This window comes from Pundamilia nyererei, unplaced genomic scaffold, assembly GCF_000239375.1.
Source record: "Pundamilia nyererei isolate P.nyererei 1_Seehausen unplaced genomic scaffold, PunNye1.0 scaffold00256, whole genome shotgun sequence".
Taxonomy (NCBI): domain Eukaryota; kingdom Metazoa; phylum Chordata; class Actinopteri; order Cichliformes; family Cichlidae; genus Pundamilia; species Pundamilia nyererei.
Window position 1 is genome coordinate 470305 of NW_005187657.1, and position 18610 is coordinate 488914.

At 43.2% G+C, this 18610-nt stretch overlaps 1 protein-coding gene across 1 annotated transcript in view; it reads left to right on the forward strand.

Annotated features, from left to right (window-relative positions):
* Positions 1 to 17683, forward strand: part of LOC102204555 (rap1 GTPase-GDP dissociation stimulator 1) — a 32176-nt gene extending 14493 nt beyond the window's left edge. The window contains exons 4-12 of the mRNA XM_013915083.1: positions 622 to 747; positions 1316 to 1459; positions 5032 to 5163; positions 8140 to 8274; positions 8435 to 8560; positions 9198 to 9337; positions 9467 to 9593; positions 13411 to 13539; positions 14881 to 17683. Coding sequence (XP_013770537.1) covers positions 622 to 747; positions 1316 to 1459; positions 5032 to 5163; positions 8140 to 8274; positions 8435 to 8560; positions 9198 to 9337; positions 9467 to 9593; positions 13411 to 13539; positions 14881 to 15008 — 1187 coding nt within the window. The 3' untranslated portion in view covers positions 15009 to 17683. The remainder of the gene's footprint in view (positions 1 to 621; positions 748 to 1315; positions 1460 to 5031; positions 5164 to 8139; positions 8275 to 8434; positions 8561 to 9197; positions 9338 to 9466; positions 9594 to 13410; positions 13540 to 14880) is intronic.
* Positions 17684 to 18610: the final 927 nt, after the last annotated feature.

Here is an 18610-nt window from a genome sequence, read left to right on the forward strand (position 1 = left end):
TATTTTACCATGTAACGCAAGTACATTATAAGTAACTGTAATTGAAATACCTAAAAATGAACAGTAATCAGTTACTCTACTCTTTCAGTGGAAAAGTAACTTAATTACAGTAACGCGTTACACCCAACACTGCCTGCAACCCTAAACATGAAGCAGGGAGGGTTTTCTTTTGTGAGCAACATGCCAGAGATAAATGGCTGACACAGTAAATACTTTCAGTCACTGTGGTAACCACGTCAGGCCATCTTTTAAAGCCTTTTAACAGAAGAAAGCATTTAGCATTTGAGTTCAGCCATGCTTTAACTACTCAACAAACTGTACGTTACAAATGTATTGGTATTAATATGGCATGCACCTGGAGAGATTTAGGGTTCAGTATCTTGCTCAGAGCACTGCCCTGTTGAACTGCTCTACCTCCTTAGCCACAGTTCTTTTTAGCTACTGTGATCTAATGGGGTGACTAATTACAGCTTACACAGTTAACATATCCAGGTGTCCCAGAGGAGAGGTGGGCTAATGCTTCAGAAATGGAAAAAAGAACGATCCACTGTGCAGCTGTTCTGCTGTGATTATGATATGTCACTAACTCTGTAGCTGATTACACACCACATGTGTTTGCAGACTCTGCAAGGGAGGCGCTGGCACAGCTGGATGTTGCAGATGTACTGATATTTCAGCTGAAACAGGCCCCTGATGCTGAACGCCGACATGTCATTTTGGAAATACTGGGCTCTCTGGGAGAGAGCGGTAAGGGCATGTTTTTAATCGATCGGTGAAACGTTCTTTTTAGTACCGTGTACTTTTCGAACCTTTTGTTGCTCCACTTCCAACTTATTTGAAACATGCTGCTTTCATCCAATTCACAATGAGCTAATACGTTTCATGAGCTACTAAAATATTAAATCAGTGTTCTGTGTTTTAATGTCAGTTTAAATGCGTCTACGACATTTGCAGATCCGTTGTATTTGGTCTACTTTTTACGCAGAGCCCCAGCTTTTCTGGAGTTTGGGTTGTAGGAAGCTTGAGGGAGATGGAGAGCAGCCTTGGCATGTGCTTATTGTTTTCAACTTATTGTGAAATACATTGCCTTGACTTGAACTAAGAAAATGTGTCTCCTATTATGAAAGCACTCAAAGCCTTTTACCACATGTGCTGCTCAGTAACAAAATAAAGTCCAAACATTAGTTTTCTTCATGCATGTGTTCATGATTAATGGAGACAGTAGTAAAACTTGTTGGGTTGTCGTCCTGAGGCAACTGTTGTTGTGATCCGGTGCTCTGTGAGTAAATTGAAATGAATTGTTCTGTGCCACCAGATACTCTGAAACTACAGTTTGCAGAGTCAGGAGTCCCAGAAGCTTTATCCGAGATGATTCGGAGTCTGCAGGGAGGGTCTGACCCACATGACCTCTGCAGCATCAAGATTGCCTCCAACCTAATGGTGTCCCTGCTTTTAGGGGGTACGTAATGCATAGCAACAACATTGTCTTAGTGTAGGTTTGAAAGGAAGAAGTGGTCAGATGACAAACAGGAAGACAAAGTGCTGAAATTGCACTGCGCTGGGATCCACTCACCAAGACGCTCGCCTAATGCAGAGCTCCTGAGCAAAACCTCTGTTCCCCCTGGCTTTGCCTCTCATTGGGCATCTACTGTCTGTAAGTAGTTTCCCTTAGTGTTGAGAGGTTTCTTTTTATTAAAATGACACCTAAGAGTGGCATTGCTAAACAGGGCAGAAGCTATGCAAGCATGGTGACAGAGACCACGCTGAAAGTTCTAACAGCCTGGAGTATTGCATCGAATGCTTTTGTTGAACTTTGTCCCAACTCAGTGTGCTTAAACAACTGCAGGAGGACGTCTGTGCTGTGAAAACGTCACAAGTTCAGTTAACACAGATATTGCCGACAGAAATGAGACCTGGAAGAGGCAGATCGTCGCATTATGAACAGCTGGCTAGAAGCTAAAGACATCAAAGAGGCGTGACCAGCTAGAAAGAGCAGCAGTGTCTTAATCTGTGATTGTTAGAGTGAAGTAACGTGTAGAAGGTGCAAAACTGTACAGACCATATCAAACCTCTGATAGCACAGGTCACTACATACTAGAGATGGCACGATACCACTTTTTTATGTCCGATACCGATATCATAAATTTGGATATCTGCCGATACCGATATGAATCCGATATAGTGTTTTTTAATCAACAAAACTGTTTTTTACTTACTAGGGTATATTAGACTTAATAGTTACTATATGCAGTAATGGACTTCTATACATTTTACATCAGATTAAAACTTTGGGTGTCAGATAATTATTTATTAAAAGCTCGACATTTTAAATGAGAATAAAGAAAAGTATGTCTTTGTGCCCCCTTTTCCCTGTTAATGCCCTATCGGTCCCCCTGGCTAAACTTTGCTAGATCCGCCCCTGCACAGTTACAGCCGTCAGCTGTAGAAAAAGATCCTCGAGTAGAAAGTAATATTAAATAAATTCTAACAACAGCTGATCAAGCTTAAACGTGCTGCTGTTGTTCAGCTGCTGGTTTCCTCTTTCTGGTGCAAAGTGGGCCAAAAACAAAGAAGAGACACGGACTCGCGACAGAAAAGCCGATCAGCTGATCATTAAGCAGTTTCATGATTGAAGTAGCAGCAGGAGAGCGAGAGGCAGTCGCTCGTTAAGCTTAACGCAGGAATGCTTTACAAACATTCAGAGATGGACTTACACACTTGCTTTACTTCTCTCGGGATAACTTTGTCGGAGATGAAATGCCGGGTTGCTAGCGAAGCTCCACATGCTATCCAGACCACCGACAGGTCCCGCATGCCACAGCCGCTCTATCACATGATGCATACTGCTCCGACGTGCTAACGTTCTGAGGTGAGTTACGGCGTGTTGCAAGTTTTGTGAGGTGCTTTCGTGATATTTAATGGATCGGATTACATTTTTTTTTTTTCTCCGATATCCGATCCAGTAATTTAGGGCAGTATCGGACCGATACCGATACGTAATATCGGATCGGTCCATCTCTAGTACATACAGGTCCACAAGTATTTGGACGGAGACAACGTTTTTCTCAGTGTTGTTCTGCACGTTATCACAGTGAAACGACTCAGATGTAGCTGAAGTGCAGAATTTCAGCTTTAATTCAGTTGAACAAAAAGCATTTTTGACACAATCCCTTTATTTTGGGGGCTCAAAAGTAATTGGACAAATTAAATAGCTGAAAATAAAAAAATCGTTTCTAACGCTTGATTAAAACCCGTTTGCTGGCAGTGGCAGCCTGCAGCCTTGAACTCATGGACACCACCGGCTTTCCTCCTTTTGAATGCGCCTCCAGGACTTTACTGCAGCGACGTTCAGTTGCTGTTTCTTTGTGGAATCGTCACCATGGACATGATTCTGCGATCATCCACCACTGTTGTCTTCTTTGGACCTGCAGGTGTTTTTGCGTCGTTGTGTTCACCTGTGATTTCTTTCTACCAAACTGTAGGTTTTGCCAATATTGTACCAATTTCTCAGGTGTTTGTTTTCTGTTTTCGCAGTTTAAGGAGGCTTGTGTCACCTGCATGGAGAGCTCCTCTAACTGCATGTTGTCTGTTCGTAGCAAAATCTTCCAAATGCAAGCACCACCTCAAGTCAACTCCAAACCTGCTTAGTTGATAATGAAACAACAAAGGAAATGTCCACACATGGCATTGAAATAGACTCAAGTGTCCCATTGTTTTTGGTCATTTGCCAGAGTGGCAAATGTTAAAGAGCTGAAATTCTAAAGAGTTCATCCAATTTAAAGGCTGATACCTTTAAATTGGATGAACTCACAACAAGAATATGTTTAGGTACACAGGGAAGAAACAAACTGGTGTCAGTGTCCAAATATATATATATAGACCTAACTCTGCCTATTCTGGATAATGATCATCAGCTGAGACCTCTCTGTAAATGATCCAGACACTTTTCTTTCGTTTCGCACCGACGTCTTTGCAGCTGACTCCTCACTGCTGTCTCAGGTCACTAAAAAGGGAAGGAGACCTCACTAGAACCACATCTCCACCTGCTCCATCACCCTCCCTGCCACTGCCCCTTGAGCCAAAGACCACACCACTGCCACACTATCATTGGAATATTCCAGACATTCCTGGAATGTGAGCGAGTGATGATGCAGTGAAGGAGAAACATAAAACAGAGGTGCAGGGCATGGAAAAAGAATGTGAGATTATTAAAGCACGTAGAAAGTTGCAGACAAAGAATATTTGGCTCACGCTGACCTTCCCTGCCATGCTGTGACTCCGTTCTTGTAGTTAGAAGATGAGGTTTGATGACCACATAGCACTGGATTTCATCACAGTGAGGGGTGTGTTGTTTGTTGGTGGGTTTGACAGGTTGTTTACTCAAGGGGAGGGGTATTTTGGTATTTTGTGTTACTTCTGAAAACGTTTGTTCCTGGGCAAAAGTCAGAGGTATGTTAAAGAGTGGAAGCACAAAAGAAAGGACCGAGTAATTTCATGGCATAGCAGGGGTGCTAATAATTCCATTAAGCTTAAGAGATGTTTGCTTTATCTCAAATCACATTGAGCAGATGCAGCATTTATACAAGAAACATCTATGATTGGTTCAGAAACAGCTACATTTAGCAAGTATTTAGTGGCTCATTTAATAGTAAAAAACGGGGAGTGCCAAAATTGGATTTTGTTTCACTCAAAGAGCACGGAGGTAGAACATATGTCTGATCATCTGGCTAAAACTGATTACAGGCACACTTGAATCACTGGTGACGAGGACTAATAACCGTCAGGGAAAGATGCATTTTTCTCTCTGATTGTCCAGTAAATACGTTCATTGTGTCGAGTTGCAAAACAAAAATTGGTAAATAAAAGAAACGCACTGCACTTGTCACTGAATGTGTTGTGACCGACCTAATCTCTGGTGTTGGTGCACTAGTGTATTGATTTACCTAATGTCACTGCTGCATGTGAATCTAAATCATGTGATTTTGTCACGTTGCTTTTTCAGTTATTTTCAAAAGCCTGTTTGTGTGTCAGATGAGTCCATGCAGAAGTGTTTTGGTGAAGGATCAGGTCTGGTGTACCAGGATGTTCTGTCATGGCTCCAGAGCTCCAACACCCAACTGCAGCTATCGGGAGCGCTGGCCATCGCCAACTTCGCCAGGAATGGTGAGATGTTTGTCAAAAGGACACACTACATGGTCTTTTTGACTGTTTTTGACTGAGTCTGAGAGACAGTTCCACTCTTTACAGCTCTCTAAACTTTTTTTAAGATAACTTCAGATTTCTTTTTCTTGGTTTTCACCCATTTTTTTCCGGGTGAAACATCTCAAAAACCCACTTTCTTCTACTTCCTCAGCAGAAAGGTTCCAGACAGTTTACAGCTTATACATTAAATTTGAAATGGACGTTTTTTTAAATCTGATGTTTTAAACAGATCAAAACTGGTACAAGATCTTCTAAATAGTGTAATGTAACACGTCATTCTCATTCATTAACAGTTTCTTTAACATACTGTTTTTTGTGTTCAGTGGTATTTAGTGTTATCACGTGATGTTTTTCTGGGGTGAAATGCTCGTAGAGCAGCGGTCCCCAACCTTTTTATGTCCGACAATATTTTCACAAACCAGCTTTTAAGGTGTCGCAAATAAATGCAACAAAATAAAACCAGTACCGGTACCAAAAGAAATAAAATGTATTTATAACACACGGGAAAAGACCCAGGGAAACCACCAATCTCACACCTGAGCCCCAGCTCTCGCGGCCCAGAACCACACAGCTCCAGTCTCTGTCCCGGGAGTTGGGGACCGCTGTTGTAGAGCACACATCTCTAATCACCCCAAAAACAACAATTGGCTGCACAAGTTGGAATTTACTTTGATTTTTTTCTAATCCACGTGGAGTCAAAGTATACTAAAATACTCAATTATACCCTAATATTTGGTTTTATATCCCTTTACATATTGTACCTCGGCCAGATGCTTTTGGTAGCCATCGACAAGCTTCTGGCATAATGCTGGATGGATATTTGACCAATCGTCTTGGCAGAATTGATAGTTTACTCAAATTGGTTGGTTTCCTTGGATGAATCCAGATTTGAAATGTATTCCACAAATTTTCAACAAGTCTGAGTTTGGGGCTGTTAGCCTGCTTTATCTTTTCCTAATCCAGTCGTGTTATGTGTTTGGGATCATTGTCCCTTTGGAACACCCGGCTGTGTCCAACTTTCTGTCTTGCTGCTGATCTGAGATGAAGTTACAGAATTGGAGGTAGTCCTCTTTCTTCATTATTCCATCCAGCTTGTACCACTACCACTGGCAGCAAAACAGCCCAAGACCATATCGCTGCCAGCACCATGGTGGATTGCTGGTACGGTGTTCTTAGGTTTTGTTGATCTGTGGAACCAGCACCCCACTACAGGAAGTCTGGATCAGCGCTCTGTTTAAAAAGTCCAGTCTCTGATCCTATGAGCATTACCCAGCAGGCAGTGCAGAGCTTGGATGGAGCCGGTGAGTGAGGACGCTGTTCTAACTGCCTCTAGCCTCCAGGGGAAAAAAGCAAGACCCGAGTAGCTTTGCAGAGCCACTCCCACCAGCCATACCTGCTGCGGCAGCGCTTTTGGAAGAGGACGAGGTTTAAATCAGTGGCTTGGAAAGCTGCCCAAAGATCTGTTTCTTTAAAATGGGCAAAACACTACGTGTATAAAGGCTAATTTACACTACTGCTGTGCAGAAATGATAAGAGTTATGTGTGGAGGAGTAAAGCTGAGCTTTCCAAACCGTGAAGAAAGGTGGGATTGAAGTGCCCCCAGCTTACCTCTCATTACATCTGAGAGTGGGTGAAAGGTTTTATGTTTACAGTGATGCAAAGTGCTGTAACAGAGTTTCTTTATGCGCGTTTGCAAAAAGTAAATCATATTAATTTTGTGCATCCTCTTTTTAACCCTTTGTGAAACCATAAAGGTAAAAATCTGAGTATTAAATCCACATTAATACAAATAGTTCTTACTTTTTGACCCACTCTCAGATGTGATGAGAGATAAGGTAGACTTCAGTCTTTTTCAGGCCCACATCCAGTTTGAAAGGCTCGCCGTTACTCCTCCAAACATGCCTCTTAACATTTTAGCTCAATCTTTGTGTCTTCTGACCATAAACCTTTTCTCCAGAAGGCATTTGGCTCATCCATGAGGGCAGCAGCAACTTTCAGTCACGGTTGAAGGTGTCGGTTGTGGAGCAAGGTTGGGTTTCTTTCTTTGTCAGCCCCCCCCAGACAATGTAAAAATTGCATCATTGTGGACAGTGTGGGTCTCAGACATGGACAAAGTGGGGACATATCAGAATAAATTGTTTGAAGTGGTGATTCAGAAATCTGTAGTTGTACAGAAATGGCCCCAGGAGAACTTCCCAGGTTGTGTAAATCTGCAGTTCTTCATAGATCTTCACTCTGGTCCAGTAGCTTGTGTATTGGTCTGCCCAGTGAGTACTGTCACACAAGTTGTCAGAGTTTTACCCCTCACACTGCTGGATAAACAGCTCACTCAGGGACGAGGTCACACAGAGCTCAGGTTTTCACTCGCGAGGGGGAAGCAGTTGTCTCCAGCCCACTTCAACTTGCTTTCCCCCTGCAGGTTGTTTTTATTGCTTACACACATGAACATTCATAAAACATGTTGCTGTATTACCTATGAGAAATTACTATAACTGGTTACAAAGTGTGATTGTGCTGTGCAAGCGTGGTTATACAATGTGTGGTTATATGATGGGAGTGCAGCTCTGCCAGGTTGTTGTTGGTAGAATCTGTTCTTCTCAAGGCTGCTTGTTGCCCTTATCGATGTCGTGCACGTAGTCATGTGCGTGGGTTACCTGGATAGCAAACAGAAGCATTCTAGCTTCCTAAATGGCAACCTACAGCACATACATTAAACCTAACACAAGTCCTGCTGGCACAGACAAACTAGCAGTTAGTCAGTTATTCTACTGCACGAGTATTTGAGACTGTGTGTATAATTAATAAAAAATAATAACAAAATTAAAACTTGTGCACCAATTCTTGCTTTACACAGTAGAGAGAAAAGCCCCACATGACCTTCATGTTAATGTTTGTTTTTAAGTAGTTGGGTTTTGAGGACTGTTGTTTTTCTGTCAGACAGTAACTGTGTGAAGATGCTGGACCTCGGAGTGGTTCCTCACATCCTGACATTGTTGGAGCAGCACGTAGATGAAGGAGACGTATCTGTTCAACATGCTGGACTAAGCGCACTCAGAAACCTTGCCATTCCTGGTACAGGCTTCCACTGCCTAAGCAATCAAAAGAAACAAGTTCAAGTACATTTCATAACCTAAAATGATCCTGAATGTGTTTTGTCCTTAAAATCAATGTGAATTGATGAAGTAAAAGTGAAACGCTGAGAAAGTCGATAATATGACGTGTGTGTTCCCAGCCACCAACAAAGTGCGAATGCTGGAGGACGGGGTGACTGACAGAATAAAGACGCTGCTGCGCTCGGACATGCCCCCAGTTCAGTTCAAACTGCTGGGCACTCTGCGTATGATGGTGGACGGACACGGTGAGCAACATGCTTAAAATGCTTCAGTTTGGAAGCAACAATTGTTTAGTTTTGATGACATGTGATAACTTTGATTCTTCCCTTTGGTAGAAGACCTCTTATTGACCGTTGGGCACCAAACAGCATACAAACACACTGCTTTCCTGCAAAAATAAACTATGGGGCTAATGTATCAGCAGATCCAGTGAAACACCTGTCCATGTGGTGTCAGGTCTGAAGGGGATTGGGATAATGAGTGCTCTGGGTTTCTGTATGGGACACATTGTGTAGTCGTTACCAGATGTTCACACGTCCGAAACAGAAAGCCCGTTTAAAGAAATTAAATGAAAATATAAAATGAAAGTATGGAAACTTCCATCCAGGCCGAAAATTTGAAGGTATCAACGAGGCCATCGTCAACACAACGCTGAACAACAAAGGAAAAGCACCTCGCCAAGTCAAACACCTGACGTTAATTCAACAGAAATGTTGTGCGAGGATCAAAATTACATTTCACATGAGGAGACCCACCAAAAGTTCATGCTTCACTCCGATTAATGTAATACACAGTACATCTTTTCCCCCATGTACAGCTGGCAGTATTTATTAACCGTTGTCAAAACAAACATCTTCTACCCTCTGCTGCACTGTGTGTCAGAGGAAGCTGCGTTAGTGCTGGGGAGAGACGCTGACCTACTCGATCGGATCATGGAGTGGTGCGAAGCCAAGGATCATGCAGGAGTCAGAGGAGAAGCCAGTCGCCTGCTGGCTGCTCTCATCAGACATAGTCAGAACTCTGTGAGTCAGATTCTTCTACTGGGAATGTTTCTCTGCTTAAGTTCTAATTTGTTTGTGTTGGTTATCGAACTCGCTTTGTCGGATGTTCACTTATTATCTTGTGATCGGCTGATTTTCTCTCTTTAACAGGAAGTTGTCCGTGAGGTAGCCAGAGCCAATGGAATTCGGCATCTTGTTTCTATGGCATCAAGTGAACATGTCATCATGCAGAATGAAGCCCTGGTTGCCCTGGCAATTGCAAGTGCCATTGACATTGGTAAAGCAATTTCAAGTTCTTCGGCTGAATGTATCAGACATGTCAGAGTGTAGTTCTAGTGAGATCTCTCAAGTTGGGCCTGAGATTTCTGATGGCCCAAGAAGCTCTGCAGCGCTTCTAAATCCTAGAAGGATCCAAAGTGTTACTACGAAGGGTTCTCCAGGTAGGAATGAGCAATTACTCTGGAATATATTTGGGAACGTTCCAACACTGGCTTTGGTTAAAAAGTACAAACTATCAGACACTAGTTTGGTCTCGTCTGGAAGTGACTTTGAATTATTTGGTGTATCAAAGGAAGAGCCTGGCACTCCATTAGCAGTGTTGGGAAGGTTACTTTTAAAATGTATTCCACTACAGATTACAGATTACATGCCCCAAAATGTATTCTGTAACGTGTTACATTACTCGATGAGAGTAACGTATTCTGAATACTTTGGATTACTTAATATATTATCATGCTGTTTACAACAACGTGAATGTACGATTGCTGTGATTTATTACTGTTACTGAAGGTCCGCGGCTCCGAACCGTAGTAAAGGCTAATGGCTGGCTAATACGTCGGGTTCGTAGCTGAAAACTAGCTTTACTTTGTTGTCTGGGTCAAGTTTGAGACAGAGAGAGGCGTTGAAAGGCTGCTTATTGTTTCAGAGGAAAACAGGAACACGGTGTACAGTCGAGTCTTAACAGCTTACTCACAGCTGGGCTCGTCAGGCTCTCTTCTTGGCTGCAGTGGTTATTATTATATTTACATGCTTCCAGCTCCTGTTTCTGCTCGGTGACAGCTCGTACCTTTTTCTCCCTCCCTCGCTCACAGACACATAACGGTATGGCGGTCCATTCTGCCTGCAGCACGGACTACACTGCCCATCAGGCTGCATGCTTTAGGGCGATGCCTGTAGCATTCGGCCTGTTAGCTTAGCACAACAACAAAAAGGCGCTCTCTCACCCAGGAAACACACAGAGAGCGCGCGTGTCACTGTAACCATGGCAACCGTAACACGGCCGCCTGGAACAACAGAACAAACAAAACCCAAACAGTCCTGAAACAGGAAAGTACCGCCGTGGAATCCATTTATTTCAACAAAGTAACTGTATTCTAAATGCCACCTTTTTAAACTGTAACAGTAATATTTAGTATTTTAAATACTTAACGGCGGTACATGTATTCTGTTACTCCCCAACACTGTCTGTTAGTGTTCACAACACGTTGTAATTTGGTGTCTGTGGAAGTGAGTGACGTGTAGAGTATCACAGTAGTTTGGGCTCACGTAAATATGTTGTACATAGAATGACCTCATGATTGAAACGTCAAAACACTACCAGCCCATGCACACCCACCCGGGATTTAAAAATATTTTACCATAACCAGCAGGTTACATGCACACAGGTCCTCCACCAGATTCCCAGGACTGAGGATTCCTCTGGACAGGGTCTCGGAACTCATTCTTGGGATTTGTTGGAGCCACTCACCCAGTTTGTCCGTCTGTACCTGGACATCCCACAGTATCTTAGCTTGGCATTCAAAACCAGGGGGCGTCTCCCAGTGTGACCTGAGGATCTCCAGGCCATATTCAGCACAGATGTTTCTGTACACGATGGTTATGGCGTTCCATGTATGCCCTGCCTGCTAGCATCTTGCACCCTGCTGTTATGTGCCGGATTGTCACAGGGGCACCTTTACACTGGGGTCTTGCCTGGTGTGATAGACCCCAGCCTCTGTGGATCTAGTGCTCAGGGCTTGTTCCTGTGCTGCTATGATTAGTGCCTCTGTGCTGTTTTTCAAACCATATTTTGCTGGCTTCTAAAGTTTTTTGCTGTTGAAACTGTAATTTCTGCTTGACATCCTTTACAAGGTTAACGGTGCAACCACTGCTAATCAACACACCATGAAGGCTCCTGACTTGGTTTGTCTTCTACCAAGGCTGACTTTGTTTTTAGCCTGTCTGTCAGTTTTTTCTGTCCTCAAGCCTCGGCTGTCTGTGGTCTCCCACCATACTCAGTCTTCTGTGGGGCCGTCTGCTCCAGAGCAGGATGATGCTTTAGCATCCGTGGCTACTGGATGCCCCTCGCTCAGCCCAACGATAATGGGGACCGTTTGGACAATGAAGATGGGATGGCTGCCCAACAGGGATGCTGGTCCAATTTCACTCCTCAACATGCTCCTCCTTCTCATGGCCTGCTCGGCACTGGATTGGCTGTCGCAGCTGTGTCACCCCCGGACTTTCTCGCCACTTCAACACTCCACCAGGCTGCCTGGCTCCAGCACAGACGCCTAGCCATCGCTCTCCTCCAGGCTGTAGCAGACGCATGGCGGACCTGACCACTACACTTTTAAACACTGTTCTTTATTCTCAGTTGTCGTTTCTTTTGCACTCGGCTGCAGCTTTTCAGCTGCCAGCCACACATACACAACAACAACTACCCAGTACAGACTTGAATGCAGAGGAGGCGTGACGAGCTGCTGCAGCTCCAGTGTGTCAGCCTCCCTGCAGTGGCGCCACAGACCTGCCACGCAGGCCGTTTTCCTCTGCCAGGTACTACTACTATTGTCGCTGCTGCCACAGCTGCATCTTGGCGCTCGCATGCGGTCATGCCCCTGCTCATCATCGACCACCTCCTCAAGGCCGAGTCTACCCACGTCTATGGCTCAACACTTGGCGATGCTCGGTGGCCGTACCGTTTGCTCTCCTGGGGCCTGTGTGAAGGATATTACTCTGACTGCTCTTCAGCTGTTGACCACCTGCACATTTGGTTAAAGGGTGCTGCAGGAATGAAAACATTGCCTATGTGGACAATTTCACATCATTCCTCAAACGCCCGGAACTATTTAAACAGCTTGTTGTATATTGTAATCTATCAACTCCCAAATCCTGCAGTAATTTCTTAAATGAATTCTTTTATCTGTTATTGTTCATTTTGATAAAAGCATCTTGGTAGCTGACTTTACATATTCATGGTGCCTCTAACTGCACTACCACAGAATTTCTTAGCATTGCAAAGGCGTTTAATTTAGTGCAACATGTGGTGGCCACACACTGGACACAGGTTTATCTATAAACACTTTGTACACGTCTGATCACAAATGCATAATGTTTGACACAGTTGTGCGTCCAGTGTTGTCTTCCCAGAGAAAAACGATTACACCTTGCATCTTTAATGAGCACTCAGCAGCTCAGTTTTCTGCTCTCTGACCTTACTGCATCCACAACTACCTTTTCAGATATCAGTGACTTAATGAATTGGTTGAATAATGTATGCTCACCAATTCTGCATCATGTTAAAATTCAGATTAGTCCAAGTTACAAATTCTTCCCGCTGGATCAGTGATCATATCCGCCACCAAAGAGAAAATCTGAATGTAAGTGGAAAAAGACTCCTCTCCATGTTAACTATCTCCTTATGATGCAGTTATTAGTCACGCTCAACCAACTCATCTTAGGCCACGTACACGGGGGTATTTCTGAAAATGGAGATTTTCAGTTTTTGTTAAATTTTTTAAAATCCTGTCCACACGTGCAGTTTTGAAAAAACATCTCCATCCACGTGTAAACGCTAAAACCAAAGTCAAACGCTCAGATTCTGACTGTGTGAAATGTTGGCCAATCAGAAGTCTAGAAGCCCGGGAGGGATCCTGGCTCCCCCTTAGAGAGAGAGGTGCCACTGAGCGCTGGTTGCACAGATCAGCACACAATACAACACAATAATGACCTGTTGCAATTTAGCAAAACACAAGATGTTTGATGTCAATACTGAACAGAGATGATGTCCATCAGAGAATATATGTTTACCTATTTTTGCATGTCTGTAAACAATGCAGAGTCTATGAAGGATCCATTTGGGGAGGCAGACCTGTTACCCATGCTGAAGAAGATGTTGGAGGATCCTGTGGGAGCGGTCGAGGTCAAGTTCAGTGCTTTAGGTCTCATTTGCAGCCTGGCTAACTCCAGTATGTGTCTGATTTTAAAGCAACACATAGAAATTGCAGTAATTCTGTCCAGTGGATGTAGAATGATAAAGCTGTGATGTCAGTGTCAAAGGAGCCACAAAAATGCAGCAAGCAAACCTCGTGTGCACCTTTTAGCTTCAGTGTCACAGAGATTAAACAGGCAGGTTACAGGAAGTATGAAATATGGAGGCCCGAAGAAAAAACTAAAATCCAAGATTCAGCAGCACTGAGTCCTGTTGCTCTTAAATCTACGTTCAGCTGTTTAGCAGGAGCGCGGCGGGTGCTGCTCGCTCAGATTTGAAGTTTAATTTGTCACGCAGAGTGCACAGTCGTACTCTCTCCATCACTCCATGTTGTCCATTGTTGATCTGCACCGTCTGTTACTGCCACAGACGCCGCACGCTCGCCACTGTCATGAGACGCTCTCACAAACACAATCACGGTTTAGTAACGCAGCGTGCTTACGAGAAAGTAACAGGAATATAATTACTTTTTTACAATACTGATTCTTTACTTCACTCATTACGTGAAAAAAGTAATTGGATTACAGTAACACGTTACTTGTGTTACTGCTCAACCGCTGCTCAGGAGACACTGAGCAGCATTCACCCAGGAAGCACAGGAAACCAGAGCTAGGAGATACAAATGTGGGACAACAATGGACAAGGGGAGACTGAGACAGTGTAACCAGAGAGGAAATGTAGTTGAAGACAAAGAGAAAGTAATTATAAACACAAAGTCGTAAGTAATTTAACAGAAGACTTAAATAACAAGACTAGAAAATAGACCATGAAGTCCTAATGAAGACAAACCCTTCAACCCCGGGGACCATGACAACGTCACAAGTGTCACTCAGCTCTGTGTTTCAGATAGCGATGTTAATAGTAACAGGACGCGAAGGCCGTTCAAAATGGTTATTAGATATTTCCAGTAGTAGTAGTGTGTTTACATTGGTGCAAAGTTGTTTTGGTTGCACAGCCTAAATGTGTTTCTCAGCCCTGAATGTTTGTGTAGCTACCTCGTGTACTTAAATGGTGGAAAAATAAAGAGAATTTAAAAAGCAGAATTTTCATGCATCCTCAGCTATTTCAGAGACTTTTTCATAGAACGGCAGCATTATTGAAGAAAAATGGCTGATTCTTAGGGAGCCAGGTTTGAGCGTGTCACAGATTGTCCTGGTGTACAATGACTCAGGTGTGTAATGTATTCAAACCAAGCTCTAAAGAACACAGTCTACTGTACACCCAATGATGATCAGAGAATATGCTACAGTGCATCTGCATAATTTGATCTGTTTCAATCAACCTCTTACTTTTCTCTTTCTGTTCTTGTGTGCTCTAGGTGTCATGAAGGAGGCGTTGAACTCTGTGAATATGAAGGAAAGCATCAGTAAACTCACAGATCATAGCAGCAGTAAACTTGCCTCACAGGCCAGCTCCATACTGACCGTCCTGGGTGACACCAGCTAAACCAGCATCCTGCAGCAACAGGGACCCATCAGCTGTATGGATTTACCGAGCTTATTCAGTGGCATACTTAAACGACAGATATTTTACTGCACAAATATTGCAAAGTATTGAACTGGCTTCTTGTCACCTGTTCTGTAAAAATGAAGGGCCCTTTTTAGTCCCGGTGTGTGCATGTGTGGCAGGCAACAGATTATAGGAGTATTTGAGTTACGTGTTTGATTTGCTCAACATTATCTTTACACTGCACAATTCAGACATCATCTAAGCTCATTTATTTAGGTTTTCCTGTGAGTAGTAATGAGACATTTATGAATCAGATGGTCTGCAATGAGTATGTATGTGGGGCTCAAAGGTAACGACTGAATGAATAGCCGCAGAAAAAGTATCCAGTCTCAGGCAGTCATGTACCATGACTAGCAACATCGTAGACGTTTCACAAAGAAAGGGTAAGAGGGCAGGTGAAGTTAACTGGAGAACACATGTTAGGTGCACCGAGTTCTTCAGTATTCTGGACCAAAGGGGGTGGATGGAGAAATTTACTAAGAGCCACCTGATGGAGGCGCATGTGCACAGGTGTGGAGGGCAATCAAAAGTTACGAATAAAACCTCAGTGCTAATATCTGTAACTCCAGTACCCGGTCATTGGCAAAGATTGTATTATAATATATGTTAATGTTATATAAAGTGTTATTGAATATCACTGAATGGTGGTGCAGTGGAAGCTCTTTCTGCGTTGCGATTCCAGGCTTGTAATCTAATCCAAGTGCTGCACAGGAAGTAGGATGTCAGTAAACGGTACCAATAATTTAAGAACAATTGAAATACTCGGGGGGCACTCTGGACAGGACCCCAGCCTGACGCAGAGATAAGTAATAATGTAGAAATGATCATATTAAATGCACTGGGAAAATGGGACAAACTGGAACTAGTCTGAAGCCGAGAAAGCTGATGAGAAGAGGAATGTGTTTGGGTGAACACAAACCAAGCATTTCTAATTCTCAAAATTAATGTTCTAATTACAAGAAAAAGATGAAGAGCTGCCGGCAGTGCTGGTTAGGGCGGGGACATGCTCAGACTGAGGAAATGCACCAGTGAGTATTTGTGCTATTGAGACCTTGACAGCCTCCTGATATTTGTTAACCTTTCATAAGACACTGCAAGCTCTCCTGCACTGAGTGCCCTTCATTTAAGGCGGTATGACCTCAAAGGACAGCAGTGCAGACAGCGTTAAACCGATGTAGAGATAGAGCCTCACACTTCAGCACATATTCTGCAAATGGGCCAAGCCAGCTGATCACAAGCGAGAGTGCAGCATGGTCACGACTCTTACTTCAGCAACATTGATTTTAAAAGGCTGGCACGTGGTGAGAGAAAGTAGCATCCTCAGCGTTGCATGTACACACAGATTTGACAAGTAAAAGAACCAAATGAAGCGTCTCAGCTCGTATGACCGACGCACGTGCTGGTGAGCCGATACTAACGGGGAACAATCATAAAATCACCAAGGATGAAAATATTAGTCAGGTAAACGTTTCAGTGAGAAAGCCAAGAAAACCTTTGCTGGGCTCTAGCAGCTTGTGAACAGGGAATGGTAATTCCTCAACAGGTTGACCAGCCAGCTTTGCAAAGTATGGAGAGAGAACCCTGCTGTTAGATAACTGCCACTTCTAATGTGGCCATCGGTCACGTGCGTAGTTGTCTGTCTCTGTGTGACTGGTGACCTGTTCAGGGTGTACCCCGCTTCTCAACATATGTGGGATAAGCTCACACCCACCACGGCCCTAAATCGGATAAGCATTAGAAAATGGATGGATCGGATGAATATGCAGCCAGAATAGTTCACCAAACAAACGGACCCTTTTCTCAATATCCCAAAGGTGAAGAAGTGACGTGTTTGCATCAGTGATTAAAAGAAACTTTGACGATATCAAGGAACTTGTTTTGTCATGCCGGTGATATGAAGTGTGATGATTCTGAAGCAATATTGTTTGACCTAAAGTAGTTTTATTTTAATTACTCCAGTAACAAAACGACCTGCTGGATAAGATTGTGATGTACAAGTGAATGTGCAATGCTCTGGTTTGTCTGTATTGTGGCAGCTGAGGTGATGTTTCTATTTATTTTCTGATAGGTTGAACCTGTTGAAGATGACACAGTCTACGTTTTATAGTAAGCCTGTCAGCTACTATCAAACCAGGCTGTCTGTAAATCACCAGTGATATTCTGATGAGTGGACTCAAACATTAAAACTTGCTTTATGGCATATACTCTTCCAATAAGAACTGCAACAGATGTGAAGGATGAACATACAAATAACAGCAACAAAGGAAGAGCCCGAGAACAGCCTCTGGCTGTGAGGTGTGTGTTTCTGAAAGATCACATTTATCTTCTCAATAGTTTTATTTATATAGCACCAACTGAGAGTTGCCTCAAGGCGCTTTACATCGTAAGTTAAAGACCCAGATGAACATGTCTTGATGCATGCGCAATCATCGAAGTAAGGATAGTTGACTGTGTTCCTCTGGACGTAGCACTTTTTGTTAGTCGGAGAAACTCATCCAGGTGACGTCTTCAGTCTCGGCTGACTGCAGGTTTCCCCGATAAAAATAAACGGTAACATTTGTGTAATGACTGAAACCAGCACCACTGATGAACAATGGCTGTGAGGTCAGTTTCTCGATCGTTGATCAACAACCACTCATGGACGACCACCATTCACAGAGAGTTGGGGAATGTCTGCAATCACAGCATTGTAAGATGGTGACAGATGTCTGTGAAGGTTCTCAGGTCATCCAGGTTATCGTAGTCTAGGGCGCTTGGGAAGAAAAACGTCTGGACTTCTTTAAGTTTCTTGAAGATGAAGTCCAGATGCTTTTCTTTCCAAGCTCCTTATAGGGACACATGTACCCTTGATGGTCTTTCCCTTTTCACATAAATGTCCTCCTTGATTCCTCGCTCAAACCAGCGCTCCTCCCTGTCCACGGTCCTCGTGGTCTTTGATGACCATGGCAAAACTATACCAGGACATTTGATGTTGGTTTTTCCTTGAATTTTGTTTGTGTTATGTCACAGTGCTGGCTGAAGCACTTAACATATTTAGGATTGCAGTCATGTTGTCTGACTTATAGAAAAGCTCTACGATTGAAGACTTCCTAGTGGTCATGTCATGTTTTTGTAACTAGAAAAATTAGAATAGAAAAAGGTAGCATAAAGACTTTCCCAGAGCACGATGGGAACGTCCGATCAGCAACACAGCTCATGCTAATACCGCTCAGTGTTACAGAAACATTTATATATAGTTAAATAAAAGATCCAAATCATTTTATTTCAAATGGATGCATTTGTAGAATAAAAAAAATACACAACAAATGAACTGCCTATTGGACAAAGTCACTGTTCTGCATTCTTGTAGGGTCGACCTTACAATTTAAAGTACCTTGAGGCGACTGTTGTTGTGATTTGGCGCTGTCTAAATGAATTTACTCTCATCCATGTTTTGAATTTTACAGATTACTCAACAGACTAATGGGGCTCGAGCATAACAGCAATATCCATACCTACAATCCATTTTAAAGGAAGCACAATGTGAAGAAGATATTCAA